The sequence below is a fragment of the Acromyrmex echinatior genome, chromosome 8 (assembly GCF_024713525.1).
Source record: "Acromyrmex echinatior isolate Ae372 chromosome 8, ASM2471352v2, whole genome shotgun sequence".
NCBI lineage: Eukaryota > Metazoa > Arthropoda > Insecta > Hymenoptera > Formicidae > Acromyrmex > Acromyrmex echinatior.
In genome coordinates this window covers 14,596,810-14,615,634 of record NC_141859.1, presented here as the reverse complement: position 1 = coordinate 14,615,634, position 18,825 = coordinate 14,596,810, and the positions used below count along the sequence as shown (strand labels likewise).

General features: G+C 32.2%; 1 protein-coding gene and 3 long non-coding RNA genes across 5 annotated transcripts; 3 read left to right on the top strand and 1 right to left on the bottom strand.

The window, feature by feature from the left end:
• Positions 1-1,176: 1,176 nt before the first annotated feature.
• On the top strand, positions 1,177-2,321 carry LOC147908863 (uncharacterized). Its single transcript, XR_015545849.1, has 2 exons — positions 1,177-1,756; positions 1,828-2,321. It is a non-coding gene; the product is annotated as an uncharacterized LOC147908863 (long non-coding RNA).
• LOC147908862 (uncharacterized) lies at positions 2,233-3,763 on the bottom strand. Its single transcript, XR_015545848.1, has 2 exons — positions 3,267-3,763; positions 2,233-3,131 (listed from the first exon to the last, which is right to left on the bottom strand). It is a non-coding gene; the product is annotated as an uncharacterized LOC147908862 (long non-coding RNA).
• Positions 2,742-11,355, top strand: LOC147908861 (uncharacterized). 2 transcript variants are annotated; one of them, XR_015545847.1, is made up of 4 exons: positions 2,742-2,878; positions 10,688-10,834; positions 10,907-11,080; positions 11,213-11,346. It is a non-coding gene; the product is annotated as an uncharacterized LOC147908861 (long non-coding RNA). The 2 variants fall into 2 exon arrangements; XR_015545846.1 differs by having other exon boundaries at positions 10,907-11,355.
• Positions 11,356-14,285: 2,930 nt separating this feature from the next.
• On the top strand, positions 14,286-17,500 carry eIF3m (eukaryotic translation initiation factor 3 subunit M). Its single transcript, XM_011066933.2, has 7 exons — positions 14,286-14,442; positions 15,303-15,482; positions 15,565-15,659; positions 15,846-16,064; positions 16,188-16,456; positions 16,554-16,697; positions 16,961-17,500. The coding sequence occupies exons 1-7, from the start codon at positions 14,398-14,400 to the stop codon at positions 17,182-17,184; spliced, it is 1,176 nt and encodes a 391-aa protein (XP_011065235.1). The 5' UTR covers positions 14,286-14,397; the 3' UTR covers positions 17,185-17,500.
• Positions 17,501-18,825: the final 1,325 nt, after the last annotated feature.

Sequence of the window (18,825 nt, the reverse complement as noted above, 5' to 3'; positions counted from 1 at the left end):
GAGAGGAGAGGGGGGGGGGAGTATTCTAAATAATTACCAACCTTTTTATATTTTGATATTTCGATTTTATACATTCTGGCATTTCATTAAAAAAATATATTATATATATTTTTTCTATTGAGATTTGTGATAATTACAGAACTAGTCAAAGACGCCGTCGGTGACTTGGACCCAGACATGAAAATTAAGACTAAAACGAGACATGTAGTTGAGGGTTAATCTAACAGAAATTGATGATACGTTATTTCAACATCATTACAAGAGCTTCTAATTTGATAAATATTTATTGTAAAGTTCTACATATATGTGACACAAAAATTCTTCATTCTATTGGGTCATCTAAAAAGTATCCGCAGTTTTTTGTCACTAGATGTGTATTGATGGTCATATATCTAATGACAAAGTACCGTGGATACTTTTTAGATGACCCAATACTTATATAATAATTTTCACATTTTTTAATGACTTACACTAGTAGAATAAAGCATTATAGAACAAACTTCGTTATATTGACATCAACATTAAGATTTAAAAAAAAATAAATATTTCCTTTATTAATCAATGTATATGTCACACAGTTAATACATTAAAATTATATGCTAAAATTATAATAATTCAATGGTATGCTTAATGTGCGTGTGCGTGTGCGTGTGCGTGTGCGTGTGCGTGTTCGTGTGCGTGTGCGTGTGCGTGCGTGCGTGCGTGCGTGCGTGCGTGCGTGCGTGCGTGCGTGCGTGCGTGCGTGCGTGCGTGCGTGCGTGCGTGCGTGCGTGCGTGCGTGCGTGCGTGCGTGCGTGCGTGCGTGCGTGCGTGCGTGCGTGCGTGCGTGCGTGCGTGCGTGCGTGCGTGCGTGCGTGCGTGCGTGCGTGCGTGCGTGCGTGCGTGCGTGCGTGCGTGCGTGCGTGCGTGCGTGCGTGCGTGCGTGCGTGCGTGCGTGCGTGCGTGCGTGCGTGCGTGCGTGCGTGTGTGTGTGTGTGTGTGTGTGTGTGTGTGTGTGTGTGTGTCAAGTTTTACAATATTATTTCATATAAGATTTTTTTTCACATAACAGATATAAGCTGTACTCACATGTATATGCTTTACGGCCTTTTTCATAAGTATCACTCATAAATACTTTTCATTTAGATATCATCCACTTTTTAGCTATGATTGACCTTTATGATTCCCATCCTATCAAATTAATTAAAAGGTAATTATTTAGATACGGTCATCACCTCCGATTTTGATGAAATTAGGCTTATTTGCTATTTTGCACAAAATGAAAGAATTTGTAGGAAAAAAAAACATTAGGACGGCCTTGCGAACTGAGATATTAAGCGAGATATTTAGGGTGCTCCGCACAATGGAAGGAATAGAGAACAAAGAATAAGAATTTCAACCTATCAGAAATTGTGTATTCCACAATACATGATTTCTGATAGGTTGAAATTCTTATTCTCTATTCTCTGTTCCTTTTATTGTGCGGAGCCCCTTAGGATAGCAGGTATTCCGTTGCGCATAATGGCAATAGCAATATTGGAAACAACCAATCAAATTCTTGCCTAAATTGACTTTTCTGTGTATAAGTATAGTACTGACATATTGGAATAGCCAATCAAATTTTTGCTTAGATTCACGTTGCTACTGCGCAACCACGGGAATGGAACATCCTATTCTTACATCATGATTCTCACCCATTTTTGCTTAGAAAAACTGACGATTCCGTTCGCGATTGCCGAGAAGGAAACACATGTGGATTTTCATATTTACAGGATGTGTAAGATTTTAACTTATCTAATTCATATGTTTCTCCTTTTTTTTGTTTAATGTTTGATATCTATTCTTAAGATCTATTCTTAAGACGTCGCATGCAAGCCAGAAAGTGCATCACGTCAGAATAAATGTTATGACCGAGCGGTCGAACGGAAAATTGCTTGGATCATGCCATGCTAAACCTGATTTTCGAAAAAAAAAAACCGAATTATTTCGATAATATTGGCGCTTATTCTACGATACTAAATATTTATTTTCTTATCTACTTATATTAGTTATATACCGACATGTCTTTTATTTTAGAATGTTCGATGAAAATCTCGATGCTTATTTGACAAATAATAATTCATATTATGCAATGTAAAACTATTAATGTACTAATAAATATACACTAGTATATTTATTAGTACATTTCCAAAGTCTCATAATATTTACAAGATATTAGCTGAATAACACAAATGTAAATGGAAAATACATATCTGTTAAAAACTCATCTTCCACATTTATTCATTTAATTTACAATTAAAAAAAATGAGAATACAATAAAAAACATGAAATTTATACTCATTAATTTCTCATCCTTTATTCTTTGCCTGGCTTATTGATATATGATATTCAATGCATCTGTTCAATAATGATGGCCTTTGCAATCTTTCTAATTCGCATTCAAGTGGCATTTTTTTTTATGATAAAACAGCATACATCCTCTTCACACTTTCACGATCTTCTTAATTGTCTCACCAATCATGTGTAATAAGTGAAATTATTTATTATGTAATAAATAAATAAAATTTTTTTGTAATAAATAATAAAATTATTTATTATATTGTTACTTATCTTAATTCTGTCTCTTGAAACATCCCGAGAAAAAATTTTACATATAATTATATATAATTACATATATTTATATAATTTTGTAAATATACATATAATTTTATGTAATTATGTATAAAATATTTTTTTCCCGGGGCTTATGAGGTTAGGTATTATACATATACCTGCTGTTCAACTACAGAGTTTCCTCAGGAAAATCACAATGATTTTATACGAGTGGAATCACCTATTATTCTTATTTATGGAACTGTAGCTCTTATTTATGGATCTACAAATAAGAACCAATCAATCGGTGAGTAGGTTGCATTCGGAAACTCATCGAAAAAAAAAGTATAGTTGCAATCTTTCTGTGATCGGTTGGACGTGCTCGTGTCATAGCATTTCGCAGCTATGATAGATTTCCTAACCTCAGTCGCCAACTTTAACAATTAATATTTCGATTCGCGAAACAGAGCGACACTTTTTCTTGACAGATCTTTGTTTTTACACATCTATTCAGTATTCTTATCAAAATTTGAGGTGGACGGGATCTTTTTAACATTTACCTAAACAAATATTAGGTCATCTAAAAGTATCCGCGGTACTTTGTCACTAGATATATGACCATCAACACACATCTGGTGACAAAAAACCGCGGATACTTTTTAGATAACCCAATATGTGATATGCGAAATGTATACCTTTCATTATCGATTATTCACTCGATAAAAAACTGGATCACTATATTAAAAAATCACTGATTATTATTTACATTAACTGAACATCGTATTAAAATCACGGAGTAAAAAGAAGAAAATCAAATTCGAGAATAAAAATGGGCTCCAAACACGTCAAAAAACCCATGGAAAATCAGGACAATGCGATTTTAGTGCCGCTGCGGAAAAAGTTGGAAGTATATACCATATGATAACGCGTACGGAATATACATGTATGCACGTTTTATTTTTAATACAGAAATTCCAATTTATATAAAATTTAATTTTATTTGATTAAATAGTAAATGCATCAATATTTATTGAAAAATACATACATTTATATATAATCATAAATTATCATTAAATTATCATTTTTTAACTTACCGACATCAAAAAACTAAAATTCAAAAGAATAAAAACGGGACTTAAACGACAACTTTCTTTGTCAGAATATATTCTATGCATGAAAATACACAAATTTACAGAATTACAGGAAAATGGAAGAAAAAATATTTATCAAATCCTCTAAATTTACAGTTTTATCAGAATATCGGATACATTGAAATACACGGTTTTTGATAGGTTGAAATCATTTATTCTTTATTCCTAATTCCTTATTCTTTCTATTGTGCGCAGGGCCTAAGACTGCTTTTTCATGCTAACGCTCGACACTCATTTTTAGCATTAAAACAAGTCAAAATTAATCAAAATTGGTATTTGTTAATTTTGATCATGCGATCTGTTTGACGCTCGAATCGAGCATCGAGAGTCAGTGCCTTTTCAAGCTAAAAAGGAATGCCATTATATGCGACATATCTTGCATAAGCATAACTTGCATCGACCAATCATATTGTTTCACTTAAATATCAGTATTTGTCTAGTTTTTTATGCTTTTTATGCTATTTTGTTGTTACACCGAAATATTGGGTCATCTAAAAAGTATCCGCGGTTTTTTGTCACTAGATGGTGTTGATGGTCAACACATCTGTGAATGATGGAACCATGCGTTGAATCCAATTTCTGGCTCATTTTAGCTTATTTTGTGTGAAAAAATGCACATGGGTTTCAACAGTACAATTATAGAAGTCGTGCGTTCCTTTGCATCACATGGAAAGTCTAAATTAATCAAAACTCGTGCACTTTTTTTTAAACAGTACAATTATAGATTTTATCTGTGACAGATTTCTTAACCTCAATAGTCAACTTTAATGTTTAATATTTCGGATCACAGGACGCATTTTTTTGCCAGATTCTTCCGTTTCATGTAAAAATGCGTCAAATAAGTCTAACATTGGTCTCACAAGATTTTCTGATTTTAACAATTCATTTGATCATCATATGTATGCGAACCGGAAAGGTGCCGGTTCTCCATGAGGCATACTTTTCGAGATGCGTGGAAAACCAATCATAAATTTGTTTAGCATTTCTGTAGAGTATACAATAGAAATTCTGATCAGCATTTCTCTAATCTTCCGCGAAATACGCCCAATGTATGGGTCATCTAAAAAGTATCCGCGGTACTTTGTCACTAGATATATGACTATCAACACACATCTAGTGACAAAAAACCGCGGATACTTTTTAGATGACCCAATAAATCCCAGCTTTCAGAATGACATATTCTAGTAAATGAGATATAACATATTCTAATAATATTACTAGAATATGTAGATTACGCTTCATGTGATGGCATCCTAAAGCGGAGAACACAGACTCTTGCATAATGCATAACACATGAGGCATAAGAAAATGAACCAATCCTTTATTTCCTTCCTTTTCATAAAATAAAGGACTCTGATTGGTTCATTTTCTTATGCATTATGTATTATATCGAGTCATCTAAAAAGTATCCGCGGTTTTTTGTCATTAGATGGTGTTGATGGTCAACACCATGGTGACAAAAAACCGCGGATACTTTTTAGATGACCCAATATTATGCAAAAGTCTGTGCTGCGGCTTTCAGACAAGGAGCACAGACTTTTGCATGACTCATAACGCATAGTGCATAAGCGAATCAATTAATCAGAATCTTTCCTTTCCTCTCATTCCATGGAAAAGAAGAATTTCAATTAGTTGATTCTCTTATACATTATGCATTATTAAGAATCTATGGCGTGGCTACGCTCGACGCTCATTTTCAGCGTCAAAGTAGGTCACGTGATCGAAGTTGCCGCTAATAGCTAAAAGCGCATGAAAAGGTTTATAGCGTCAAATTTTAAGAGTCAAGTTAGTGTCAACGGCAGTCTAATCTTCTTTCTTTGCAATGATAGAATAGAAATATAGAAAATATACACTTGTGAACTAATTTGGATATTTGACATTATTACGGATTTTGATAAAAAAGACATGAAAATAATATTTAAAATTAATATTCAATATTGTGTAAAATTTATACTAAATATTTAAAATTAATATTTTTGAAGGATATGAAAATTATTGATAAAAGGATATATAGCATCGTATATATAATCTCTAATTTAATATAAACACGACATTTGTTTTTTAAATTACTTTTTTTGTTTTAGTATGAATATTAGAGTCAAATAACTATTAAAATTATGTTTTACTAGTATTTTTATTTATATCATATTGATTTCGATACTTTCGTCCAAATTAATACTCAGTAGGTAGAGGAAAGCCCCCTATTATGAGATAGCGGCGTTTCTGCTAAACTAATAAACGCTATCTATTGATTCCACCATGAATTTATTGCTCTTGGATTGAAAACTATTTAGTAGAAAATTCATTATTAGATCATGCCTGTAGTCATTGTAAAAAAAGATTTTAGAATTTGGATGTCTTCAAGTTTCATTGAGATGAGCCTTTAAACTTTGTTTATTATTTAATAATGATATAAATATTTGGCAATAAATTCTTCAGTAATAGAATAAGGTCGTACTAATAGAAAAATATGTTGAATTGCTTAATTACAGAAGTTAGATTTGATGATCGTAAAATCGTAAGGCATGGAAATCGTAATATGAGATATCTAGGGTATTCCTCATTCCTATGAAATAATTCATGCTCCCATGTCATGGTGAAAATAGCTACTAAAGTATAAATGTTATTGTATGTACAATAATAAAAAGGACAACCGGAATGAATGTCGAGTTTTTGCGATGCTTGATTTTATCTGAAGAGTTCTGGATATAATCTAACGCATACTCATTTTTCGCGCATGCTGGCTGCATTTGTTTGTATTTAAGAAATATTAAATAAAGTTTTTTGATTGCAATACTGATATACTTTTGTGTTTTACTATCGATTTCTCGGGGCATCTCATATTAGAGCACAATTTTTTGACTTTGCGATTTACTCACTTTTTACATTTCTTTAATTTAAAAAAAAATGGAATTTGAATTAAATTATATTTTAAAGCTTATTAAATTTTTTTTGAAATGACCTATTATTTTTTAAAATTCTGCTCATAGACTTCTAGCATTTATCCAAAATGTTGGTATTTCATAATAGAGGTCTTTCCTCTATACCCAGTGTTTGAGATCGGTAATTCGAAAAAAAGGTAAGAATTCCTTCGATCGACCGACAGTGATTGTTATTGAACGCACGCACAAGGCGAGCTCGTGATTTCATCTCGAGCCTGACATTAAGCCTCGTCAAAGTCAGGGATTCATCGTTCTCTAGTCTTTTCAAAACAATTCGGTACACGCAAACAGGCACCGGCAACGGACCATCGAAAGTTCTAGAACAATTCAATTCGCGCACGCGAGCGCCGCGCTCCGACGAATACGTCACCAATCCCGCGTACGGATTTTCTGTCGCGCATGACTGTTACGTTGAACGTCGTTAGAGAAGAATCGAAAGCGCCAATCAATTTTGTACAACCAATGCCACGTGATAATTACGATTGTGGCAAAATTTAATTGGATTTCTCCCAAGAAGAAAGCCCAGATCGAAAGCAATAAATGCTTCGATCTCGCCGTTCCTCCCGGGCAGATTGCTTAGATAGTTTACACCGCTTAAACCGTTTACACCGCTTAGAATTCTTAGACTTCTTAGAGTTCTCACTTCTAAAAGTTCTTCGAGTTCTTAGAGTTATAGTCTCGCTACTATATCTTCGTAAAACCGCCGTGCCAACCGCTTAGTGAAAACCGCTATAAAACGAATCTTTTCAAAAGTGCCGAGAAAATCGCCGAGATTTTCCATCACCGCGATTCCAAATACAATTTTGGAAAAGGTGACCGCATTTAATATTTTGTTAATCTAATATTTAATTAATTATATTTTTTGACTCTGTAACTGATCATATTAAAGAAAATTCTTTTGTTAAATTAAAAAGAAACGAAGTTCTCTTTACTGTCGTGTATCATATCAACCGTGTGCCGTTCTCTCACTCGAACCTTTCCGCGCGGTGCATTCTCGCACATTTTCTGGTCCTTCGAGCCGGATTTGAACTAGCGAGAAACATTGTTAGACAAACGCCGCATCACTCTAAAAATTTCACGTCAGCGCTCTCGCTCTGATTCGCTCTCGCATACCCAGATAACAAAGTGTGTCTCAGCAATATCGTGCAAATCTGTGATTGCTTATGATGTTGACAACTTGCTAGATTTGTCTTCAACGATTTCGAATATATTGACATTGTAATAACATGCAGACAACAATGTGTATATGTATTACCAGCAGCTACGTCAATGTTATCTTGCATTATGTCAGTAATATAACAGCATTGTATAATGCTGCATATTATTATGGCAACATGATGGCAACAGTACAATTTGATGATGACGATTTTGTCAGCAAATTGCTGGCAAGTCAGTACTCAATGTTATCATATTGTGACAGCATCAAGTTGCCAACAAATGGAGACTCAGTTGCTGCAATTTTGGTAACAATATATATTGGGTCATCTAAAAAGTATCCGCTCTAAAAAGTATATTTTTTGTCACTAGATGTGTGTTGATGGTCATATATCTAGTGACAAAATACCGCGGATACTTTTTAGATGATCCAATACTTAGCAATGCATATTTAGCAAGCAAAATGCCAGCAACAAGCAGACATCTGCTATCTGGATATATTCTGCAGATTTAATCTAACTTTTTATTTTAGAATGACAAAAAAATTGAATAATTTTAGAATAAACATTTAATTAATATAATAAATCAACTTATTTATAAATAAATACTTATCTTCTTTGCAGATTCCATCTTGTTTAAATCTAAATTTAGTCGCTTATCGTGTTCTTTTTTGTATTTATCCCTAACCTAATGTATTTATTTCCAACCTAACTATTCTACTTGTTACACATTGTCACTAGAAGTTGAATTAAATCCAACTTCTTCTTGCCGCAGCGTCACGTAATACGTTTGATGCTGCTTTTCAGCAACCCATGAAATGATACCTTTATGGGTCTTCTACGATAAGTCATTAAGCGTGACTTACACGGGCAACTTTTATTCGCTAGAAGCCGCGTCTAGTGATGTCATTAATTCGCCAGCGAATTCTCTCGATTCTGCTGCTATTCGCTTGAAGCAAGCTTCTTAATTCATTCGCGAATTTGCTGAAAGCTTTTTGTACGCGCTTGGTTTTTATTCGCTAGCGATTAAAATTTTAAAGTCGCAGGGTTAAGTAGTCACAAAGCACAACAGCGGCTCAAAGTATGTCATTCAATGACATGATTGTTCTCTGATGCTTATGATTTGAGTGGCCGAGGTTTTTCGGAAAAATTCGTTTTTTCACGCTGACGACTTAAAAATTCGCTTTGGAAGAACAGCAAGAAACTAGCGACAAGCCAGCGACAAGCTAGCGACGAGCGTCGAAAGTGGTATTCGCCGCGATTATACGCTATAAGAACAAACCCACGTCTAGAAGAAGTTTTTAGTAGCGGATTTGCTATGACGTCACTAAACGCGGCTTCTAGCGAATAAAAGTCACCCTGTGTAAATCACGCTTTAGTCATAAATTAGAAGTCAGATGCTAAAAATTGACGACTTTATAATTATGCGGAAAATCAATATCAATTCATGTAACCGCACTCTTAGGCCGGGTTTACATCTTGATGGAAAGCGGAAAAGCAGAAGCCAATCAAAACTCGCGGAAAGACAGAAGCAGACAAGCGAAATGTACCGCCTACTACTACTGCGAGTTCCGATTGGTTTCCGCTTTTTCGCTTTTCCGTCAAAGTGTAAACCCGGCCTTATTGTAAATCCGGACTTATAGTTGAATGCGAAGAGAATATGGCTTAAGGCTTAAAAACCTATTGTAGATCCGAGCTTACAGTCGGATGCAAGGAGAATACTTGATTATATATATATATATATATAAAACAATTGATTTTTAAGTTATAAGAAATGGACGAATCATAATTGATTATTCTCCTCGCATTCTGTAAGTCCGGATCTACAATAAGAGTGCGGTTACATGCGGATTGATATTTTTCGCGTAACGCGTTTCGCATAACCAATCAGAGGCATTCCGCGCTTTCTGTTACGTGTTTTAAATGTCATCGTTCACATGGGCTATGGTCAAAGTCTAGCTACAAATGCTTTGAAGCATTTGATGAACCAATTAGAAGAAAGAATTTTACAAACTGACCAATTAAAAATCACTTCAAAGCGTTTGCAGCATGACCGTATCCATGAACACAAAATTTGCGTTAAAAATATTCGCGTAATAACTAATCATCTAACATTTAACATTTCTATTCGAATGTTTTAACAGAATAGAAAAATATTATTGGTTAAATGCTATACGCTGCTGCCGTTTTATGTGCTATGTGCACATAATTAAGGACATTTAATTTCGCACAACAAAACCGCGAAATGCCTCTGATGTTATTGTTTCGTAAGTTGAGTAAAAAGAAATAATGAATTCGGAATTATTATCTATTATTTCTTTACAAAAGCAAAGAATAAATAAAGCAGACAAAATGTCACTCATAAAGTTACCTACAAAAAAATTAATTACTCTTTTTTTACTGTACAAAGAGAATGAGTGATACAAAAACGAAAATAACAGGTTCATCTAATTTTTCAAGCGAAAAGCGATGACGATATGGTGCAAGTGGAACTCTTATCAAGAATTGTATTAGGTGTTGGAATTAATTCGTAGCGTTTTACAAGTGATGGGAAGTACTTTCATTAATGTATTTTTTAATGCTCATGTGAAATAAATAACATTCTTTCATTAAAAAACGCTACGAATTAATTCCAACACCTAATATTTTCATAATGATAAAAAATTTATCAATTATTTTCGCATGAATGTAAAAACATATAAAAAATTATTAAAGATCGTCGAGCCAAAATAAAAATATATTCGAGATCCAATTCCGCTAAATATATGTTTGGAAATCTATTTTCATTATTTAGCTACAGAAGACAATATGAAATCTCTTTCGTATGCATTTCGCATAGAAACTAATACCATTTCAAAAATAATTTTAGAAACTTGTGAAGCAATCTGAATTGCGAGATAAAGTTTTTCCAAAATTTAACAAGGACTTTTGGAAAAATATAGCAAGAGAATTTGAAGAAAAGTGGAATTTTCCACATTGTATAGGAGCTATGGATGGAAAACATGTTATAATTCAGGTATATTAATATTTACACTTCATTATTTTAATTATACATCAAGAAAATAATTATCGTAATTTTGATATACAGGTTCCTCCCAATATTGAATCAATTTATTACAATTATAAGGGCCAGCACAAAATTATTTAAATTTATTTGCACTGAGTGATGCACAATAATATGATTTATTATTATCGACATTGAAGCAGAAAATTATATACAGCTTTAGAAGAAAATTCTTTACAAATACCATCATCAGAAATTGTTAGTATTGCAGATCTTATATTATCATATATGATCATGGCAGATGAAGCCTTTGTTTTAAAAACGTATTTAATACGATCATATTCAAGAAATCAAAAACTCGATCAAAAAAGAAAATTTTTAACACTACAGATTGAATCGAGCGAGACGTGTAGTTGAAAGTGCTTTTGGAATATTAACTGCAAGATGGCGAATCTACAGAAAATCGATTATAGCATCTGTAACTTTAGTTACAAGAATTGTGCCAAAACAACTTTCTATTTTCTGTAAGGAAAACAAATTAATTCCAATTCCAGTTCTATAAAGACGTGTAAATAATCACGAATAAATGTATATATAAGTTTTTAAATTTATATATACATATTATTAATTATATTTTTTATTTTTTTCTTCCCACAGTACTGCTTTTTTTGCTTTAGATCTTTCTTTAATATTTAAACGGTGATCGATAATGGTGGCTTATATATTACCGCCATAATAAGACGTTCTTCCAAATCTTTGTTAGAACCATCACAAGATAGTTCATTTTCGTTTAATCTATTAACTGTAAACGCATAAAAAAGTTCAATTATATTAGTGAATTTCATATAATATACAAAATGATACATGTAACAGCTATACATATTTATACCAGTTGCAATATTATTTTCATTATTTTTTAAGACGTTCTTATATTCATCATATCATTTAAAGCAAAAATGCAATATATCTTCACAGTGTTGTGATATCAGCCAGCCACAATAGCCGCATTTGATTTGTTGTAAACAAAGACAATTATATTAACTAATTAACACTTTGCAGATTAATTTTCTCTATTTTTTTATACATAACCAGACCGGATCATTACCGCTTTTTAGAAGATTTTTCACATGCAAAATTTTATATTAAAAGAACTAAAAAAGATATAAAATAGATACATAACAAAAAAATAAAAAATAAAAAAATAACCTATACCATGTACATTAAACAAAATAAGTACGCTAATACTAAACAAATAAGTACAGAAATAAAGAAAAATACGAGAGAGTAAATAACACAGTTTACATATTTTCCTAAATTTTAAACTAAAGAATCATAATATTTAAAAAAAAAACTTGCAGATGTCTCCATGTCGCCTGTTCCATCTGCACACTCACAAAAATCGCGTAAACTTGCATAATACGCAACTTTTTAAAACAGGCGTAATAGAAAGCACGGAACACGGAAATATCAATCCATGTAATCGCATCCTAATGGCTTCTACCAGAGAGAAACCTGAGAGAGAACATGACGGCTCAAATCGTAATACATATAGAACGATTATAGAACCAAATATCGATTTATTATATCCAGCCTTGAAAAGTGGATGATGTGCCATAAGCAAAGTGGACGTTGCTATGTAGTTTACATCCATTTTGTCTTGGATCGTCATGTCCTCTCTCAGGTTTCTCTCTACTCTTACACATAGAACGCGGCAACGCTTGCTGGGTGGCGGAAGTTGGCGCGATAACCAATCAATGTCTTGCTTGCTCGGAAGTAATAAATATTGGGTCATCTAAAAAGTATCCGCGGTTTTTTGTCACTAGATGTGTGTTGATGGTCATATATCTAATGACAAAGTAACCGCGGATACTTTTTAGATGACCCAATATAATTTCCACCAAAAAAAGTTGGATTGAGTTCAACTTTTGTCGCGCGGCGAAAGTAATATTACATCATTTCTAGAAGTTTTGCATGGTGAAGCCGACTTATTTAAGAACATAGAATTATTGTTAATAGAGTTTTTGTTATCTGACATCGTGAAAGTTAGATGTTCGTTACTTTTGCAAATTTGCTTAAAATAAAATAATTTATATAATTATAAAAATTAATATATTGTATTACGAAATGAACTACTATCTACCTGTGCGTTTTTTTCTCTCTTTTTATTAATGGACTCTTAATACATTTACTGATATCACTGACAAGAATTTTCTTATGACTACTTTGATTCTTGATAAAAATGACTCGCAGCGTACTACGGAATAAATAATACGATATTAAAAATTATAATAGTATTGTTGTTGCAGCCGCGGTTTCGAGATCGTAAGGTTCTCAATAATATTAGACACTTCTTCTTATTTTTACACGAACACGCTACTTTATTATAAAACAGTGAGAGCATACGACTCGGATTAAACGTAGTAACAATGGCAATAAAAAGAGACGAACGGCTATAATGGCGGGAAATATATAATGGCGGGCACTCTCTCTACTCGCGATCCGATCTCGTCTTCTTCCGTTCACACGCGGCTACTTCCGGCATCTTCCTCAAAGTCACTCCTCGGCCGGTAACACGCGTCTCGCTCTCTATGTCAACGGTACTGGGGCGCGTTTCCAACAATTGTAATATCATGTACATATTTTTGGTTTTGAACGATGTTGATATATTGGGTCATCTAAAAAGTATCCGCGGTACTTTGTCACTAGATATATGACCATCAACACACATCTAGTGACAAAAAACCGTGGATACTTTTTAGATGACCCAATATTAAGACGACATTGAAAATGACTCGATTGAAGTTGAAACGTTTGTTATTAATTGTAATTGTTTTTATGAATTTTTAATGCTAATTTAAATTAAAGTTCTTTTATACATTATTGGCTCTTTGCCCTTCTTTTGTACTACATTGTTTTATATGTACAGAGCCTTATTACTATTTATTAATAGAATTATTGGTTAGGTGCGATAACTTCCGCCACGCGACAAGCATTGCCGCGTTCTGTGTGCAGGAACCATACGTGTTTTAATCTTTAAGCTGTAAGAAATTGACCAATTACAGTCTAATGCGAGGAGAATAATCGACTGTAATTCGTTCATTTCTTATAGCTTAAATCTTAAAAACTTATTGGCTGCGTTCAGCAGAATATATATTTTACAACTGTTGGAAGTTTTCTTCGCGCTGATTATATTATGCTTTTAGATCAAGAAGAATGATCCTATCTCAGCAGAGAATCATAAAATGGTTGTAAAACTGTTGTGTTCTGCTGAACGTAGCTATTGTAGATCTGAATTAATTGGTCAATTTTTTAGACTTAAGGCTTAAAACACCTAGGCAACATTCCAAAACTTTCTCTCTGAAGAAGATTTTATGTGCTATACTATATGTTATTATATTGTATATTTCGAGAAAAATTTCCCTCAGAGAAGAAGTTTTGGAACCTATTATATGTAGATCCAGGCTGACGCTACCATGTAAAGGCACCTTTTTAGTTCAGTGGTTTTCTCTCTGCTTTTAACGTTATTCTTGTTTAATCGATTTTTATAACGGTGACAACGTGTATCATTCGTCAAAATGCAGGTTCCACCAATTTTCATGGAATTGTCGTTAGATGATCAGGTAAATTTGCAAAATTAAATAACATTTTGGCTAATTTTATTAGGAATATCTTTGTGGCATATGCACGTAATAGTTATAAGAATATACAAATCTACAAAATATATGTGATATTTTTAGGTTATATCAAAATTAATGTACATTAATGCCTATTTCCACCAACGTAGATTAACTTTAACTTCGGTTCAACATACTCTTTGTCTTTTTCTAATTTTTAGAATTATATAAAAAAGGGCATAAAAGTGTTAAAAGTACAGTAACGTACAAAATTCGGTAATTGCCTAGAATTGTGTCCTGCTCACCGATTTTGAAATTAGGCTTTTTCGATGCATTTTTGCATGAAACGAAAGAATCTGGCAAAGAAAAGTGTCGCTCTGCCCCGCAAATCGAGATATTAAGCGTTAAAATTCACGATTATTCAGGTTAGGAAATCTGTCACATTGATGGCATAGAGGAACATGAAAACATGTAAGCATATGAGGCTAGAATAAGTATTTTCTGTTTCAAAAAATTATACAAATTCTCTGCTTTAAAAATAAAGTTTTTAAGTATTGTAAAACCAAAAATGGTATAGAAAATAATTTGTGTTTTTAAAGCAGAAAATTTGTTTCTAAAGCAAAAAATTTTGTTTGTAAAATCCTCTATACCATTGATGTGACAATTTCCTAAATCTGAATATCTATCAACTTTAAGAATTAATATCTCGATTTGTTGGGCAGAATTGAAAGATTTTTTGCTAAATTTATTTATTTCATGCAAAAACGCAATAAGTCTAATTTTATTGCTTTTTGAAGTGTTATATGTAGCTAAACTATATAATTACCTTTTTAATATTATTATTCTTATTATTACTATTATTTTAGGCGCAAGAACTAAGAGTATATTTTAAAAGTCTTGGTGCAGAAATCAGCGAAGAGAAGTCTCCTAAAGGTATAGAAGATGATTTGCATAAGATTATTGGAGTATGTGAGGCATGTTTCAAAGAAGGAAATGAAAGCGAAATAGAAACTGTATTGAACGACATTGTATCTATCATGATTCTGGCAAGTTTAACATTTTGATAATTTTTTATTATAGATAATTAAATATTAATTTTTTTTTATTTTTACTGATATTCTATTTTAGATACCTACGGAACGCGCTGAAAATTTAATTTTAGCATTCTGTGAGAAACTCGTAAAAGCTCCTGGATATAAGCTTGGATTGGTTTGCTTAAAAGCGTAATAATACATTGTTAATTTTTATAAAATTCATATATGTAAACATTGTTTAATATAACAAATCATATTTAAATTAATTAAGAGAAATAATAGTATTTTGGTCACAAAGCAGATTTTAGTGTTTACATAATACTAATACACAAACTTTTGCAAGTTCACATTTTCTCCAATGATATACGTTTGCAGTTTGTGGCTCTTATTCCAATCTCTTGCTGATGATTCTCCAATGAGATACCATGTTTATTACCACTTGGTACAAATAGCCCGCAATGTTGATCAAGTAAAAGCTGTGTATAGTGGAATAGATCAATTAAAGCAACAATTTGCCTCCTTTCCTCCATCGAATGAACAAATGCAAAAGTTATTGCGTTTGTTACATGAAGTTCTTTTAAGTTGCAAACAAGGGTAATATCTTTTCTTCATTTATTTTTCCTTTCCCTCTCTTTCTAACACACATTTTCTATACAATGTAGAAATAATTTCAAACATAAAATATATTTTACAAGGTATTTGTATAATCCTTTTTAGAGAACAAGCAGCAGCTGTTATGGTGGAATTGTTGGGAACTTATACAGCAGAGAATGCTTCCGCGGCTAGGGAAGATGCACAGCGTTGTATATTAGCTGCGTTAGCAGATCCAAATACATTTTTGTTAGATCCACTTTTGGCATTGAAGCCTGTGAGATTTTTAGAAGGCGAATTAATACATGATTTACTTCTTGTATTTGTACAAGATAAATTACCAGCGTATTTACATTTCTATCAACATCATAGAGAATTTGTAGAGCATCAACTTGGTATATATCTAGATATATACCATAATGTAGATAATGTAAAATTTTATTGAATTTATTTCAATAAAATAAAATTTATAATGTATTTTTTTTCTTATAGGATTAAATCATGAACAAAACATGAAAAAGATGAGGCTATTGACCTTTATGCAACTTGCAGAGACAAATCCAGAAATGTCTTTTGATACAATACAAGAGGAATTGCAGATTGACGAATCTGAAGTAGAAAGCTTCATAATTGATGGTAAGCCATTTTTATTTAAAAAATTTTTACAATAAATAACATTTGACATCCTGTTTAAATAACATAGTTTTGCACTATTGCTTATTTAAGTGGAAACTTTTTGACAGGATATATTAACTGAATCTGTACTGACTCAGTAAAATTATATTTTCACTGAGTTATCGAAGCATTCAACAAAGTTAGGAAATAAACTTTTAAAAAAAATGCGAAATGTTATGATCATGTAATAATATTCTCACGAGATGTAAATAATATTGTTCCAGTTTTAAAAACCAAGCTTGTAAGGGCGCGCATGGATCAGGCTGGCCGTAAAGTATTAATTTCAAGCACAATGCATAGAACGTTTGGTCGTCCACAATGGATGCAACTGCGAGATTTACTTGTATCATGGAAAGCTAATCTTTCGGCCGTACAGGATGGCATGAAAACTGTAGCTGTTGCTCAAATGGAGCTTGCAGCAAAGAATAAAGCTACTCTTGCTCACTGACAATATCGAAAAATTCCATAAATATACATCATTATGAGAATACAAGATTACAAATTAATTTTTTTTTCCAGAGAATAACAGAGGTTCGTTGAATCTAACTATAAAAGCAATGCAGTTAAAAATTAATAATTATATTACAATATCATATTTATATAACACAAAATTGTTAAATAGAAAATTTTTATATAATTTTAAACATACATTTACATATTTAATATAGCTACATTCGCGTTAATCATCTCGTTTTTTTAAAGTCAAATTATTTTCATAAAATAATTTAAATTTGTCATAATATATAAAATATATTGAAAATTAATTCGAGACGATTAATTTTGCCATTTTCGCGCATTTGTGTCATATTATGTATTTAAATTAGGTATGCACACTATATGTGTGTTAGGCATATAAATATAAGAGGTCTGTTCCAAAAATATCCAACCTCTAACTATATAATGAAAAAGAGCTATTTTAGATATGGATAATATCGCCTTCAAAGTAGTCTCTTTTTGAAGTAATCCTTTCAGCACTTCCAAAAGCAGTCCTAGAAGTCAGTTTTTGTATGTGATAGCCAACAGATCCTCACTGTGTCACGCAATCGTTTCAGAACTTCCAAGTAATAATATTCTTTGTTTATTGTACGATCTTATGGAGCATCTGTGATGTAACTTCCTGGTCGAAGAAAACAGTGAACATTGCCTTCACATTGCTCCAACTCTAGCACGCTTTCTTGGATCAAGACTCTTCTCGTTATCCATTGTTACTCATAAAGTCATTGCTATAAACTTTATGGATCATGCAGATTATCTCGAAACAAATTTGTGTGGCCAAATTTTTGATAAAATTTAATGCAAATTCTCTACTCAATTCGCTAGATCATTGTAAAATGCGATCCTCTGAGTTTTCGAAGCTCACAACTGCGTACCGTTGCTACTTGATTTAACTATTGGATTATACTTGGTAGATACAACACTCCTCAAGGTACTCTCCCCTGAATACCAAATGTTTGTTTTCCACAGAGGAAAGAGGATGTCCAAAGACAAAGATATACGTAAAAGGTCGGATACTTTTAGAATAGTCTTTATGCATACGTGTCTTGAAACACACACACATGCATCAAATTAACATAATATATATTTCACAATAAGTGTAAAAATTAATAGTATACTATACAGCAAACTGGATGAAAAATACATTCTTAAGTCTATAAAATAATATTTTTACAGGTGTCTCATGATTATTCTACTTGAATTAATAATGTTTGAACGTGATAAAATGAACTTCATTTTTTTAGAAGCAAAATATAATCATATTACATGAAAAATTTTATTTTTTTCTTAAATAGTTCTAACCATTTAATTATGCAATCGATATATGTTAAAAATATTAATTGCAGATAAATATCAGTTATTTGATAACAAAATACGCGGCAATATAAGAAGCATTTGATCTGTTTTAGATCTTAATTTCTATGTAAAAAATTATGATTTATAATTAACTTTTCTTATTACATTGACATTTTTGCGCTGTTTTTTTATCACATTAATTTTATATAATCTTAAAGCATTTTTATATTTAAACATACTTGACATTATTTCTGTATTTTTCAGTAGTATTTTAATTTTCAATAAAATGGGACAAAAA